We start from the raw sequence: 13,051 nt of genomic DNA, 5'->3' as shown, positions 1-13,051 counted from the left end.
TTGCAGATATTCCAAAGAGCAGATGTTAAAAGCAACCAGAGTAAAAGACCCATTTACAAAGAAATGGTGATAATTCTAACTTCAGGCTTTTCTAAAACAACAACAGAAAATAGTAGTCACTGGAATAAAACCACCAAAGTTATGAATATATTTGCAGTAATGTTGGAATACCTGATTGGAGATGCTCTGTTGACAGATAAAAACTAGATATACAGCACAAGCAACTGTTCAAGGTTGAAAGAGGAAAGATTTGCAGGTTGTCTAATAATCAAATATGAGAATGAATAAATTATGAGAGTTGGTATACGGAACAACAACAACAAAAAAAAACCTGTTATCGATAAAACCTAGGGTATATTTGCAATTATAGGAAGGGTGGAGGAAAAACACTTGGCCTAAGCGTGATCATGGAAGGGGAAAATTTTAGTGGAAAATAACTGGACTAAAGTGTACAAGGCAATAGAGAAGTGTAAAAGGGTGGAAATTGAGAACAAGATATTAAAATTTTTATTTTTGTTCATTAAAAATTAAAAATTCTGTTGCAAAAAGTTCTCTATTACTATTAAGGAGTTTGATTCCCGGGGCACCTGAGTGGCTCAGTCATTCAGTGTCTGCCTTCGGCTCAGGTCATGATCCCAGGGTCTTGGGATCAAGCCCCGCGTCGGGCTCCCTGCTCAGCGGGAAGCCTGCTTCTCCCTCTCCAACTCCCCTTGCTTGTGTTCCTTCTCTCGCTGTCTCTCTCTCTGTCAAATAAATAAATAAAATCTTAAAAAAGTTTGATTCCCTTTTCATCTTTAATGTGTCTTGAGCCAATCAACCTATGACAAATTTCCGTTTTCTTTTAAAAGGATGATGTTTCTTCACCAGGAGATCTTGTTATAGCAGATGGAGGTAAATTGCATTTCTCTTTTTACTTAGTTTTAGTGGAAATTCACATTCTCATGATACCATGAAATCAATAAACTATTACACTTCTATGATGTTTTAGATGTGTATGAAATTTTTATTGAAGACCATCGTAATCATTATGGGACATACTAGTTGATAGGGAATTTAACAATATTTTTAGTTGCAAATCTTTATGCCGTGACTCACTGAGCTTTTATGGAATCAAAGCTTTGATGATTTTATGGCTTGATTATTAAACTTATGTAGGAGATTTCATCATTAAAGTGTTGATTCAGTAATCCGTTCAACAGCTTATTAGTTCCATATTAGGAACCATATTAGGAACCATCCTTTCTCACACCCTTTTTTTGCAAAGCCTTTCTTTGCAGGGTCTTGCTTCTACTTCCTTCTGATTATCAAGATAGAAACATGCTGTCACCAGAGTACCACTCACTCCCAGCTGGCATCCAAGTGGAATAGGGCCTCGTCCTTTCATAGTTTGACTAGGAAGGAAGGAGTAGTATTTGCTTAGTGTGAATGATTACCGCTTAATTATGGTATATGGAATTATAAGATTATACCCTGGAAATAGCTAGATCCTGCATTTTATTAGGTGAATAAAAGCTTAAAAGTGATAGCATTGTCATAGGGAATTTTTTATATGTTCCTCACTAATGACCTGTAAAATGTTTTGATTCTCACATAAATTGAGACAGATTTAATATAGAAGAAGGCTTTAATTAAAAAGAGTTTACAGTATTCAACTTCTCAGGGATTTCAGTTTGACTTTTAATTCATTTAAGCTTAAGGCATTTGAGTATTAGCTAGCCGATAAAATGTATTAGACCTGGAAATGCAAGAGTTGTATTTTCTGTGCAAGGGATGCTCAGTAGATACTGTTGTGGTTCTTTATTCCACTGTGACCTACTTACTTTGAGCTGTTCTTTAAGTTTGTTGTAATGTTTTTAGAGCTGTAGTAAAAAGAAAACTTCTTTATAATGAGAGGTTTGGCCTGTGTGGGTTTTTTTTCCACATAATCAGATTGAAAGAAAAAAGATTGAAAGAAAAAGATTTTAAAAAGTAAGGAAATTTTGCTGTTTTTATGAGTTTCGTATCTGTTTAGTTTTGGGGGGCGGGGTTGTTTTCGGTTTTCAGTTGGTTTTTTTTATTATTGACATGAATTTCTTTAAATATAGATGGTCAACTGATGGAAGGTGATAAAATTTATTGGCCAACTCAATCAGCTTTAACTACACGTTTGAGGCGTCTCATCACTGCATATCAGCGTACTAATAAAAACAGACAAATCCAGCAGATACAGCCTACTTTCTCAGTGCCTGCCAGTGTAATGCAGCCTCTTTACGAAGAAGCCACTCTCAATCCTAAAATGGCAGCCAAGATAGAAAGACAGCAGAGGTAAGACAATAGCACTAAATTTTTAATATTAGTATAATTGTATAAATGTAGTTATTCATTCAGAAGGCTGTTAGAGTGTGATTATCTCACTTTGTGAAAAACATGTATAGGTAGAGAAGTTGGTCAAAGCAAAGTGTTTTATGCATGCACACATATGCATATATATATACTTGCACACATGTATACAACAAATATGGTCAAAGATTATTGCATTTTATAGTTCCTAGCCATGCTTCATATTTAATCATTATTTTGTCATGCTTATAAACAGTGAGTTACTAAAAAAATGCAGTTGCAAAACAAACTCAAGAATTATTAATAAATTAAATAATTAGTTAATTATTAATAAAGCATACATTTAAAGTACATGAAATAAAGTCCATTCTACCTTATTTTTACATTATGACATTTATGAAATATAAGAATGTATGGAAGGCAAGTCCATTTATGTTTTATACAGAGGATGAACCCTTGGAACTACTGATACCAAAGGGGGACAAAATGGTAGACCTTTTTGCAAGAGAACTTGTTAAGAAGACAGGCATGCTTCTCTCCTTCCAAAAGCTTTAACTTCTTAAAAAGGATAGAGTATGTTGAAAAGAATAGCAATGTTCTGCAATAACCTGGCCTCCATGTTAAGCCTGGGTCCTTGGATGTTCTCTGGAAAATATGTCATTGTTCTTTTGTATTATTTGCAGCACAGTCATTGTAACCAGAATTTAGTTAGTCTGAAACTTAAGATGTTTAGATGACCTAGACATAATCTTCTTCAAATACCACTACCTCAGCAAATACGCTGTTTCAGTTATCTATAATTGCATAATAACCGCCACCCCAAAATGTGGTGACTTAAACATCAGTTTTTTATTTCTCACGATTCTATGGGTTGACCAGGTGGTTCTTCTGCTCCCCATGGTGTTGGCGGGAGTGCTGAGATGGCCGGAGGGAGAAAGTAGCCTCACCCACATGGCTGGCAGTTGGCACTGGGAACTTGAATGAGGAAGCATTTCCAGTGGCAAAGGCAGAAGAAGCTGCGATTTCTTAAGGCCCAGCCTCAGGGTTACAAAGTGTCACTTCTGCCACATTCTTCTGTGGGTCAAAAAAAGTCACAGGGCCAACCAAGATTAAAGGGAGAGGGAAATAGATTATGCCTCTCCGTGGGAAGACAGGAACTCATGGCCATCTTTAACCTCCCATATGCATTTTCCCTTGGTCAGATCTGGATTAATCTTCCTAAAAGTCTAGCTTTATCATGATAGTCCATGGCTCCTTATTTACTACAGGAATAAAGTTTGTTCTTAAGCCTCGGTTCAAGAGTCTCTTCTGTTTCAGCATGGATTTCTAATTCTGTCCAGTACTCTTTCCTCAGCCATAATGTCCTATGTATTCTTAACTCAATACCTAGCTTATATTGTTCCAATCACCTGGGACACCCTTCTTCCCACTCTTTAGTCCAAACCTAGCCCCTCCTTCAGAGCTCAATGCCTATCCTATCTCTTCTAATAATTTTTTTCTCAACCAGTCCAGCTCACTTTATTCTGTTTCCTGCACTCAGATAGCACTTACCGAAATAAACTACGCATTGTCACACTAATATGTCATTAAGAACATTGATCTTTGCCTTTCTAGGTCTTGTCTTTCTAAGTTGTCAATTCTTTGAGGGTAGACACTGTCACATTTCTATGTGTCCTGTGCAATCTGTTCATCCATCCTTTGTATACTATCCCTACTTTCTTCCCCCAGATGCAAGGTTCTTATGATTTGATTGGTTTCCCAGGATATTTTTATATCAGTATTACATTAATCTTCTTAAGGTAGCACTATGACAGAAATGGCCTGTTGATGTTTTTCAAAAGTCTTGTACATTCTTTCTCATTCACACAATTCCATAACTTAACCAGGAAAAAGTGTCCATAAATTAGACTGTGTTTGGAGATCTGTGGTATGTGAGGATAATATTACCCTCTTAAAGTATCTTTAGGAGCTTTCAACTGAACAGAGACTATTTTTAGCCAAACATATGGAGTGTTTCATAATCTGACCCCAACCCTATGTCCTTCTGTCCCCAATATGAGCCATATCCTTGTCAATCTGGAATGCTCATCATACCCCCAAAATGTAGACTACTTCCTACTTTGCTTATGCTGTGCCCTCTTCCTAGAATTCCTAGGCTGATCTCCGTCTTGTTCCATCTTAAATACCACTTACTTCTGTGATGCTTTCTTGATCACTCAGGTCTGAAGTGGTCCTCCCATCTTCTGTGCTCTCCTAAAATTCGTGGTTTCTATAACACATACAACTGTAACATACTACCTTATACCAGAAATAGGTTTGAAATGTTTTGTCTTTTCCCTAAAGGTAGGGTCATCGTGTCTTACGTAATCTGTATCCCCTGCGTATTTTCTTACAGAGTAGATGTGCAATAAACTATTATTGTCTGAAGGAAAAGCGTGGTTGGATAGATGAGTCAGCTAACATTTTTTTAAAGACTCATTTATTTATTTGAGACAGAGAGAGAGTGTATGAGCGCATGAGTGGGGGAAGTGGCAGAGGGAGAGAATACCCAAGCAGACTCCTACTGAGCGCAGAGCCCAACATGGGGCTCAGTCCCACAGGCCATGAGATCAGGACCAGAGCCTAATCCAAGAGTCGTACGCTTGGACTGAGCCACCCAGGCACCTCTCAACTAGCATTTTAAAATGTATTTGCAAGGCAGTATCCTGCACTTAATCCTTTAAAGTGTTGGGTACTTGAAATGTTTTAAATTTTATTATAGTCATTATATTCAGCATTAATAAATATTTATTTTAGTGACCAGTGTGACTTTTTCTTTAATCTGACTCTAAATAGATGGACAAGAAGAGAAGAAGCTGACTTTTATAGAGTGGTGTCTACATTTGGAGTGGTATTTGACCCTGATAGAGGCCAATTTGATTGGACAAAATTTAGAGCTATGGCTAGGCTGCATAAGAAGACTGATGATAGCTTGGAGAAGTATTTGTACGCATTCATGTCTATGTGTCGGAGGGTTTGTCGTCTTCCTTCCAAAGAAGGTAGGTATAAAATTTCTGTCTTTGCTGGTTTGAGTCGAAGAAGCAAAAAGCACTAAAATTCAGAAATTTCCAACTTGTTTGTTTCAATACTGTCTAATTCAGCACATCAGTAATTTTTCAGAATTGTAAATAAACTATGTTCAAAGATCTCCCTGTTTGTTAATCCTGCTATTAAAATGAGATCTAAAAAGAAGAAAGTTACACCCTGAGTTTCAAGGAATGGCCAGTGGTTATTCAGTATTAGACTGATGATCGGGGGAGGTAGAAGATACGTGGTAGCTTGTGAACAGAACTAACCTGTGTATTTAGTCCATCTGATAGGAACTGTGTTAGAGGGCTTATTTACATGAATAATCTTTTGAGGAATGAGACCTCCGCTCAAAGGACATTTTAAAGAGTTTTAGTAGGAAAAAAAAAAATCACCCAAAGCCTTCAAAAAAAGAAAAAGAACAACTAATCAGACGTGCTGGTGCTCAGCCAAGGACCTGTTCTGGGCTGAATTTCATTGTCTTCGAGGCCCAGAGAAATAGCTCATCCTGCCAGCAACCCTTCTCGATAATGCTGTTATTAGCCACTGTCTCCATTCTTCGTTGAATATGATTTCTGACTACTAGACCCAGTGCCTTCCTACTCCTGTTTCATAGTAAAAATATAAGTGGCTAATAAAATGACATAAATTCCATGTGAGTTTGTTTGCTTGTTTTAGTTTTATGTCCTAACAGATCTGTTGTCAGTCCGCTGAATAGAGTAGCCCATCACTTGATTACCCGAATACCAGATGATTCAGAGTAGATTTTAGTCTACTTAAATGTCTTTTGTAAGACTAGCAATGGTTTAAAAAGACAGATAAAGCAAAGTATTGCGTCTTCTATTACTGATGTTTAACAAGAGGCCCTCATTTCTTTTTTTATTTTCTTAATTCCCATCAGCAATGTAAAACGCGGTGAGTAAATTAACCACTTTGGACTCCAGTTTTAAAACAAAAAGGAAAGGGTTAATTACTAAATAGTGATTGAAAAGATAGTGTTTTCTTGTTGGAAATGGGAGTGAAGTTTTACTTAGATCAGTTTTCCAAACTTCCTCAGGTCACAGAGCCCTTACTGTCTAATTTTTCACAGCACCTGAGGCCAAAAATTCTGTTTAGTGAATAATTAGATCCAAACAACTTAATGAGTATTATGTCCAACAGTCTAGTAATTGTTTGAAAGCGTAATATAAATTGAAAGCAAAAATACTACTTTTCTTTCTTAAATAGCCACACTTACTTACCAATGTGATGTGTATACCTGTCAGACACTGTATGTACAACTCTCAAACCTTGGAGGTAGAATGGATACTCCCACTCTTGTTTCCTGTTCCATTTCTTCTTTTTTTTTTTTTAACTTTCTATTTTGAACTACTTTTAGACTTTAAGAAAAGTTGCAGAAACCTATAGAAGTTTCCATGTATCTCTCACTTTGCTTCCCCTACTATAAAATCTGACATCAGACCAGGAAATTAACATTAGTACAGTGCCATTAACTAAACTGAATACTTAGATCTTACCAGTTTGTCCACTGATATCCTTTTTGGTTCCAGGATCCTACATTCTATTTGGTTGGTCTTTCCCCTTAGCTTCCTATGTCTGTCAGAGACCCTCAGTTTTTCTCGTCTTTCATGACCCTGATACCTTAGAAATATATTGATTAGTTATTTTGCCACAAATCCCTCAATTTGGATTTGTCTTAAATTTTCATATGGTTGCATTGAGGTTGCGCATTTTTATTAAGAGTACCACAGAAATGGTGTGTCCTTCTCAGAAAGTACCATGGGTTCAGAATGTCAGAATGTCCAACACTGACGGTGTTGCCCTTGATTGCTTGGTTACGATAGTTTGTGCTGTTTCTCCAGTGTAAAACTGCTATCTTTTACCCTGAAGTTAAAAGAAATCTTGAGATACTTTGAGACCCCACAAGTCCTGTTTCTTCTGAAACTTTCACCCATTGACTTAAGTATCCTGAGTAGGTCCTTGTGTGTAACAGTTTTTACTGTGGAATTCTGCTGCAAGCAAGGATTGTTGCTTCGCTTTCATCTGCTGATCAATTATTTATTCATATCAGAGTGGACTCAGATATTTATTTTATCCTATAGGTTATAACCCAATACTCTCATTGTTTTGATGCTCTCAAATTGTACGAGCTCCTTTAAGTGACCCCTGCATTATTTCAACAAACCCTTATCTTTTTTTTGAATACTTCTAAACTGCCAGTATCTCTGCCCAAAGATTTAACCCCATCGAAAGGAAGATCGCAAGGTCTAACGTTGAAACTGAACCAGCTCAAGCCATTACTTCACATAGCATTTGACAATGTTCCTGCATTTCCCTCAAATTTTAAGGAAGCCTTTGGTGTTCCTGTGAGTTCACTGTAATGCACCGAGTTACCTTGGTGCAGCTAGGGATATGTGGACTTCTTTTTGTTTATGGGGTATGATTTACAGTTTTTACTTGTATTTATAAATGAGTTCAAGTAAGTGTTTTTCTTTTTGATTAAGGCACAGATTAGTCAAGACAGCTCATAGGGAGTTTTTAAAATTCTTGTATTCACGTACTTCTAAAAAAAATGTTACGTTTTACTTACTTTCAGAAGATCCAGTGTTATCTATTATATGTATGGATTTTGGTACTTCTTTTTAAAATTTCTATTTTTCCTCATTTAAAAATATTAAAAAATTCTGGAAGCTACACAATGATACTGAGTAGAGATGTATTTTAGAAGTTGCATTACTTGTTTTAAATCTGTAACAAAGTGTTTTTGAGGTTAATGTTTTTGTTCTCATTTTAACATAGAATTGGTGGATCCAAATATTTTTATCCAGCCAATCACAGAAGAACGTGCTTCTAGGACTTTGTACCGTATTGAACTTCTAAGGAAAGTACGGGAACAGGCCCTCCGGCACCCACAGTTGTTTGAACGCTTGAAGCTTTGCCATCCAAATCCAGACTTACCAGTCTGGTGGGAATGTGGCCCTCATGATAGGGACTTGCTCATCGGAGCTGCTAAACATGGGGTGAGCCGAACAGACTATCACATTCTCCGTGATCCTGAACTCTCCTTTATGGCAGCTCAAAGGGGCTACAGTCAAAGTAAGATGGCTCATTCGAGGACTTCTACCCCACTTTTACAGCAATATCAAGTAGCACTTTCTGCTTCTCCTCTTACCTCTCTACCTAGGCTCCTAGATGCTAAAGGTATTATTCTAGAGGATATGAAAGTTAAAAGTGAAAATCTTAAAGAGGAGCCTCAGTCTTCTGAAGAAGAATCTATGTCTTCTGAGGAAACCAGGACACTAATAAAGTCTGAGCCTGTAAGTCCAAAGAACGGTGTTTTACCACAGGCCACTGGAGACCAGAAATCTGGTGGAAAAGGTGAAACAGACAGACGCATGGTTGCAGCCAGAACAGAACCCCTAACTCCAAACCCAGCTTCTAAGAAACAGCGAGTCCACAAAAGAGGATCCGAATCTAGTTCTGAGTCTGACTCTGATTCTGAGAGATCATCCTGTTCCTCCAGATCATCTTCTTCCTCGTCTTCCTCCTCTTCTTGTTCCCACTCTCGATCAGGCTCTAGTTCTTCTTCATCCTCCTCTTGTTCTTCAGCATCGTCTTCATCCTCATCCTCATCCTCTTCCTCATCATCATCCTCTTCATCTTCATCAGAAGAAAGTGACAGTGAAGAAGAAGAAGTCCAAAAGCGAGGTATATGCATAAAGTGCTTTTGCTGTTTTAAGACATTTCAAGTGAAAATGAAAAGCATTTGGTTCAGATAAGTTAAGCATGTTTAAAATTGTTGACTGAAATCTTATATGTACAGATTTGCTGAGAGAAGCACTAGTGAGAAAGAAACTAGAATTACTGGTACACACTCCCTATTCAGTATTCAAGGCATTGCAAAATGGGTTCATCAAACAGAAATTAGGCATTTTATACAATAATTTTAGTTCTTTGTGATCACCTTCAGTTTAGCGTTACATTTTTTTCTGAACAAGTTGATCAGTAAACAAATCAGGATTGTATTCTGTAACCGCCACCAGGATTTTTAGATTAAGCAGTCAGACCAACAAGAGTATCATAGGCCCTACTTGGCAGCTGTCCGCTCAGCAGTACAGGGTAGGAACTACAGCTCGCCAGCAGAGTAGTGTCCGGTGGCCGTCTCCTGAGTGTGCTCGCCACAGCCCACGGTTCACGTGCAAGGAATGAGTTAACATTGAGTGGGCGCAGGAGCCAGTCTGGCCTAGGGAACCTCATAGCCCGCAGGAGCCAGAGTCTCTTGTAACAACTCTAGGGACATAAGTTTCAGGGTGACCACAAGGATATGCCCCATGATAGGAGTCCCCTCCTTAGAGAATGTTAGTATACCCGTCAGGTGTCTATGGTCCTCCCAGTCCAAATGCAATTGATCAGTCAGGAGTTTATCTGTTTCCAGGAAGCAGACCTACCGAGTTTACTGAGGGTCACATTTTCATGCAGAAAGGGATGTTTTGTTAACCCTTTCCCCTCAAACTCCTTAACGCTACTTATTTTGCTCTTGTGCTAATTTTTTAAACAACGAAGACTTTATTCTAGGTGAATTTTTTCCTTTTTTTTTTTTTTACCATTTGTTTTTACTTCTAACTTTTTCCTTTTTAAATATATCTGAATAATTATATAAGCTTTGAAAACTATATATAAACTTGTTTTATGCAGTTTTTTTTTGAAACAGTTATAATTGTTCTTAGCAGAAGGTACCCCTCACGTGAAAGCCTATGATGAAGAAAGTGTTGCGTCACTGAGCACTACCCAGGACGAGACCCAGGATAGTTTCCAGATGAACAATGGGACGCCAGAGTCCTCTTACATCTTACAAGGTGGATACATGCTAGCAGCTTCATATTGGCCAAAGGTAAATGAATAATGTCCTGCAGGAACAGATCATTTTTTGAGTATTTTTCTTGTTGCTCTAATGGTAGATACTCTTCTCATATGGAAAAACAGGTCACCATAAAACATAGGGCGGCATTTTGGTGTTAGCCTCAAAAGTATCAGCTGCTATTATCAAGTAAATAGGTGTACTTGAATATGTATGTTTCTCAACCTAACCTTAGAATGTTTAGAATGAGAGATAATGCTTAGGTTCACGTACAGGTTATGAAATAGGTGCTTTGAGCTGAGTCTCCTTGGAGAAATTTACCTTAGTCATTGGTGACTTAGAAAAAAAAAGTTCACTGCGGCGCCTGGGTGGCTCAGTCGTTGAGCGTCTGCCTTTGGCTCAGGTCATGGTCCCAGGGTCCTGGGATCGAGCCCCGCATCGGTCTCCCTGCTCAGTGGGAAGCCTGCTTCTCCCTCTCTCACTCCTCCTGCTTGTGTTCCCTCTCGCTGTGTCTCTCTCTGTCAAATAAATAAATAAAATCTTAAAAAAAAAAAGAAAAAAGTTCACTTAGGTACATATGCTTTCAGTGGTAGAAGTTCAGATTGGATTAATACAATCCTTCTTTCTGTATGTGGCTAGACGAGAACTACCTTTTTTACAAAGAAACCTGTATTACCTGTGTAATTATAAAAATAACAAAAGACTATATCATAAATTTTTTTGAACTCCAGTGGAAATTTGTACATGAATTCTTACAGAATTATGATATGGGTGTGCGAATAGGTATACATACCAAATACACATATGTTGTACCGGGGTTAAATCCATCAAGGCCCTGAGCCATTTCATCTCCAAAGGTCTGGCCTGGTTGTTAAAATCACACTTTGATGTGGCATGCTCTTCCAGGACCGCGTGATGATCAACCGGCTGGACAGTATTTGTCAAACAGTGCTGAAAGGGAAGTGGCCTTCAGCTAGAAGAAGTTATGATGCCAACACAGTGGCTTCTTTCTATACCACAAAACTGCTGGACAGTCCTGGTGCAGCCACAGAATATAGTGAACCCAGTGTACCCACTCCCCCAGGGGCCGGCGTTAAAGAAGAACACGATCAGTCAACACAGATGTCAAAGGTGAAGAAGCATGTACGAGAAAAGGAGTTTACAGTGAAAATCAAAGACGTATGTTTATTTTTATTGCCCTAGGACCCGATTGCGATTACGTGTGCAGCATGCTTTTTCTGCAAGTGGCTGCCTGCCCTCACTCTTACTTCCTTCACATACTTGTTTTCTGGTATTTGGATTGTTTTCTTTTTGATATCCAGGTTATTAAACTTGAATATCCTACTAGAAGGATCATCATTTAATATGTTTCTCTACCTATACTTCTGAAAATAGTCCTTCTGCCGATCAAGAATGCTTTTCTTAAACAGTCTGACAAATTCTAATTGTTTTGGTTCTTTTATATAATATTTAAATGGTATGTCCGTGCACTTCCTCTTTTAAACATTTAGCATGCCCTGTTATCAGTAACATTTCATTTTTCAGTATGATTTTTGAAGCTAAATGGATTACTCCATGTCTAATACATAGGTAACGTCCTCTGAAATGTCATTTGAATAATGTACTTAGAGATGTATGTCCGAAGCTAATAATGTTACAATGTAGTAGTTACACAAAAAGCTTTGTTTTGCTCAGAAAAGTGTATATAGTACCTGGATTTTTTTCTTTTAAGAAAGAAAACTTAATATTCATTATATAAATGGGTTGATTTTTTTTTTTTTTTTTCATTAGTTGATTTCAGAATAAGCAGAGAACTTGATTAATGTTTCAGGGTTTTTACTTCACTTTTTCTAAGTAAAAAAATTCTCCTAATAACTGAAATGAGTTTTTTAATTTTTCCTTTCTTGACAATGGTGTTTGTTAACAGGAAGGTGGTTTGAAGTTGACATTTCAGAAGCAAGGGCTTGCTCAGAAAAGACCGTTCGACAGTGAAGACGGCGCTCTGGGGCAGCAGCAGTACCTGGCTCGGCTCCGGGAGCTGCAGAGTGCATCAGAGACCAGCCTCGCCAGTTTCCCCAAATCCATGCCAGTGTCAGGTGACTATGGCAGTGGGAACTGCCTTGGCATGAAATGCTCCTGCTGTCATTCCCAAATTCTCTTTTACTTATTCCTGTTCATATATATATATATAATATAATTTTAGATCTTTAGATCTTAATAAATACCTGTTGGGGCTTTTAAAGTGACATTTTAAAGCAGGGTGCAATTTTGTTTTAGGGTCCTAAATATCTGGGTGGAAATATTCTGTCAAGTGGTTTTATGCAGATACAAGTTCAAACAGCGTATCAACATGAAAGCAGATTGTGAATGTAAAGGCAGACACCCAAATCACAAATTAGTGGTGATTAGTAGAGGAAGTTAAAATGAGAAGTTCTAGAAAGACTTTAGAGATAGTGTAGTTCAGTCATCTCTAGGATCCAGGAATTGTAATAACTAATCCCTGAAAGATAATCCTTCATTCTCATAGAATATTTGCAGGGAAAGATTGTTCTGACCTAAAACAGCCCTTTTTATTACTGGGCAGCTCTGATTATCACAAAATTCTTCTTATTTGGAAGCAAATTTTACCTGCAGTTGGTTTTTCTTAATGATTGAAATTCTGTCTTTAAAGGCATCGCAGATTCAGCCTATTCGCATGTCTACATGATAATCTTAACATTTTGAAAGCAACGATCATATCTCCTCCTTTTGGGACTGTATCTCTTCTAACATTTTGACACTTTGAATCAGCAGTATTTATTAAATACC

The 13,051-nt window shown here is 37.7% G+C and overlaps 1 protein-coding gene across 12 annotated transcripts in view; it reads left to right on the top strand.

The window, feature by feature from the left end:
* The window catches only part of CHD9 (chromodomain helicase DNA binding protein 9), a 217,931-nt gene that overhangs the window by 185,937 nt on the left and 18,943 nt on the right, over positions 1-13,051 (top strand). For 8 of the 12 annotated variants that reach the window (XM_078062741.1, XM_078062744.1, XM_078062743.1 and 5 more), the window contains 7 exons: positions 849-891; positions 2,085-2,304; positions 5,155-5,357; positions 8,185-9,093; positions 10,113-10,276; positions 11,150-11,422; positions 12,171-12,339. In XM_078062741.1, coding sequence (XP_077918867.1) covers positions 849-891; positions 2,085-2,304; positions 5,155-5,357; positions 8,185-9,093; positions 10,113-10,276; positions 11,150-11,422; positions 12,171-12,339 — 1,981 coding nt within the window. The remainder of the gene's footprint in view (positions 1-848; positions 892-2,084; positions 2,305-5,154; positions 5,358-8,184; positions 9,094-10,112; positions 10,277-11,149; positions 11,423-12,170; positions 12,340-13,051) is intronic. The other 4 variants (XM_078062746.1, XM_036081675.2, XM_078062747.1 and 1 more) reach the window with 3 other exon arrangements.

This window comes from Halichoerus grypus, chromosome 15 (genome assembly GCF_964656455.1).
Source record: "Halichoerus grypus chromosome 15, mHalGry1.hap1.1, whole genome shotgun sequence".
Taxonomy (NCBI): domain Eukaryota; kingdom Metazoa; phylum Chordata; class Mammalia; order Carnivora; family Phocidae; genus Halichoerus; species Halichoerus grypus.
The sequence above is the reverse complement of the archived record's forward strand: the minus strand, read 5'-3'. Positions and strand labels throughout refer to the sequence as shown.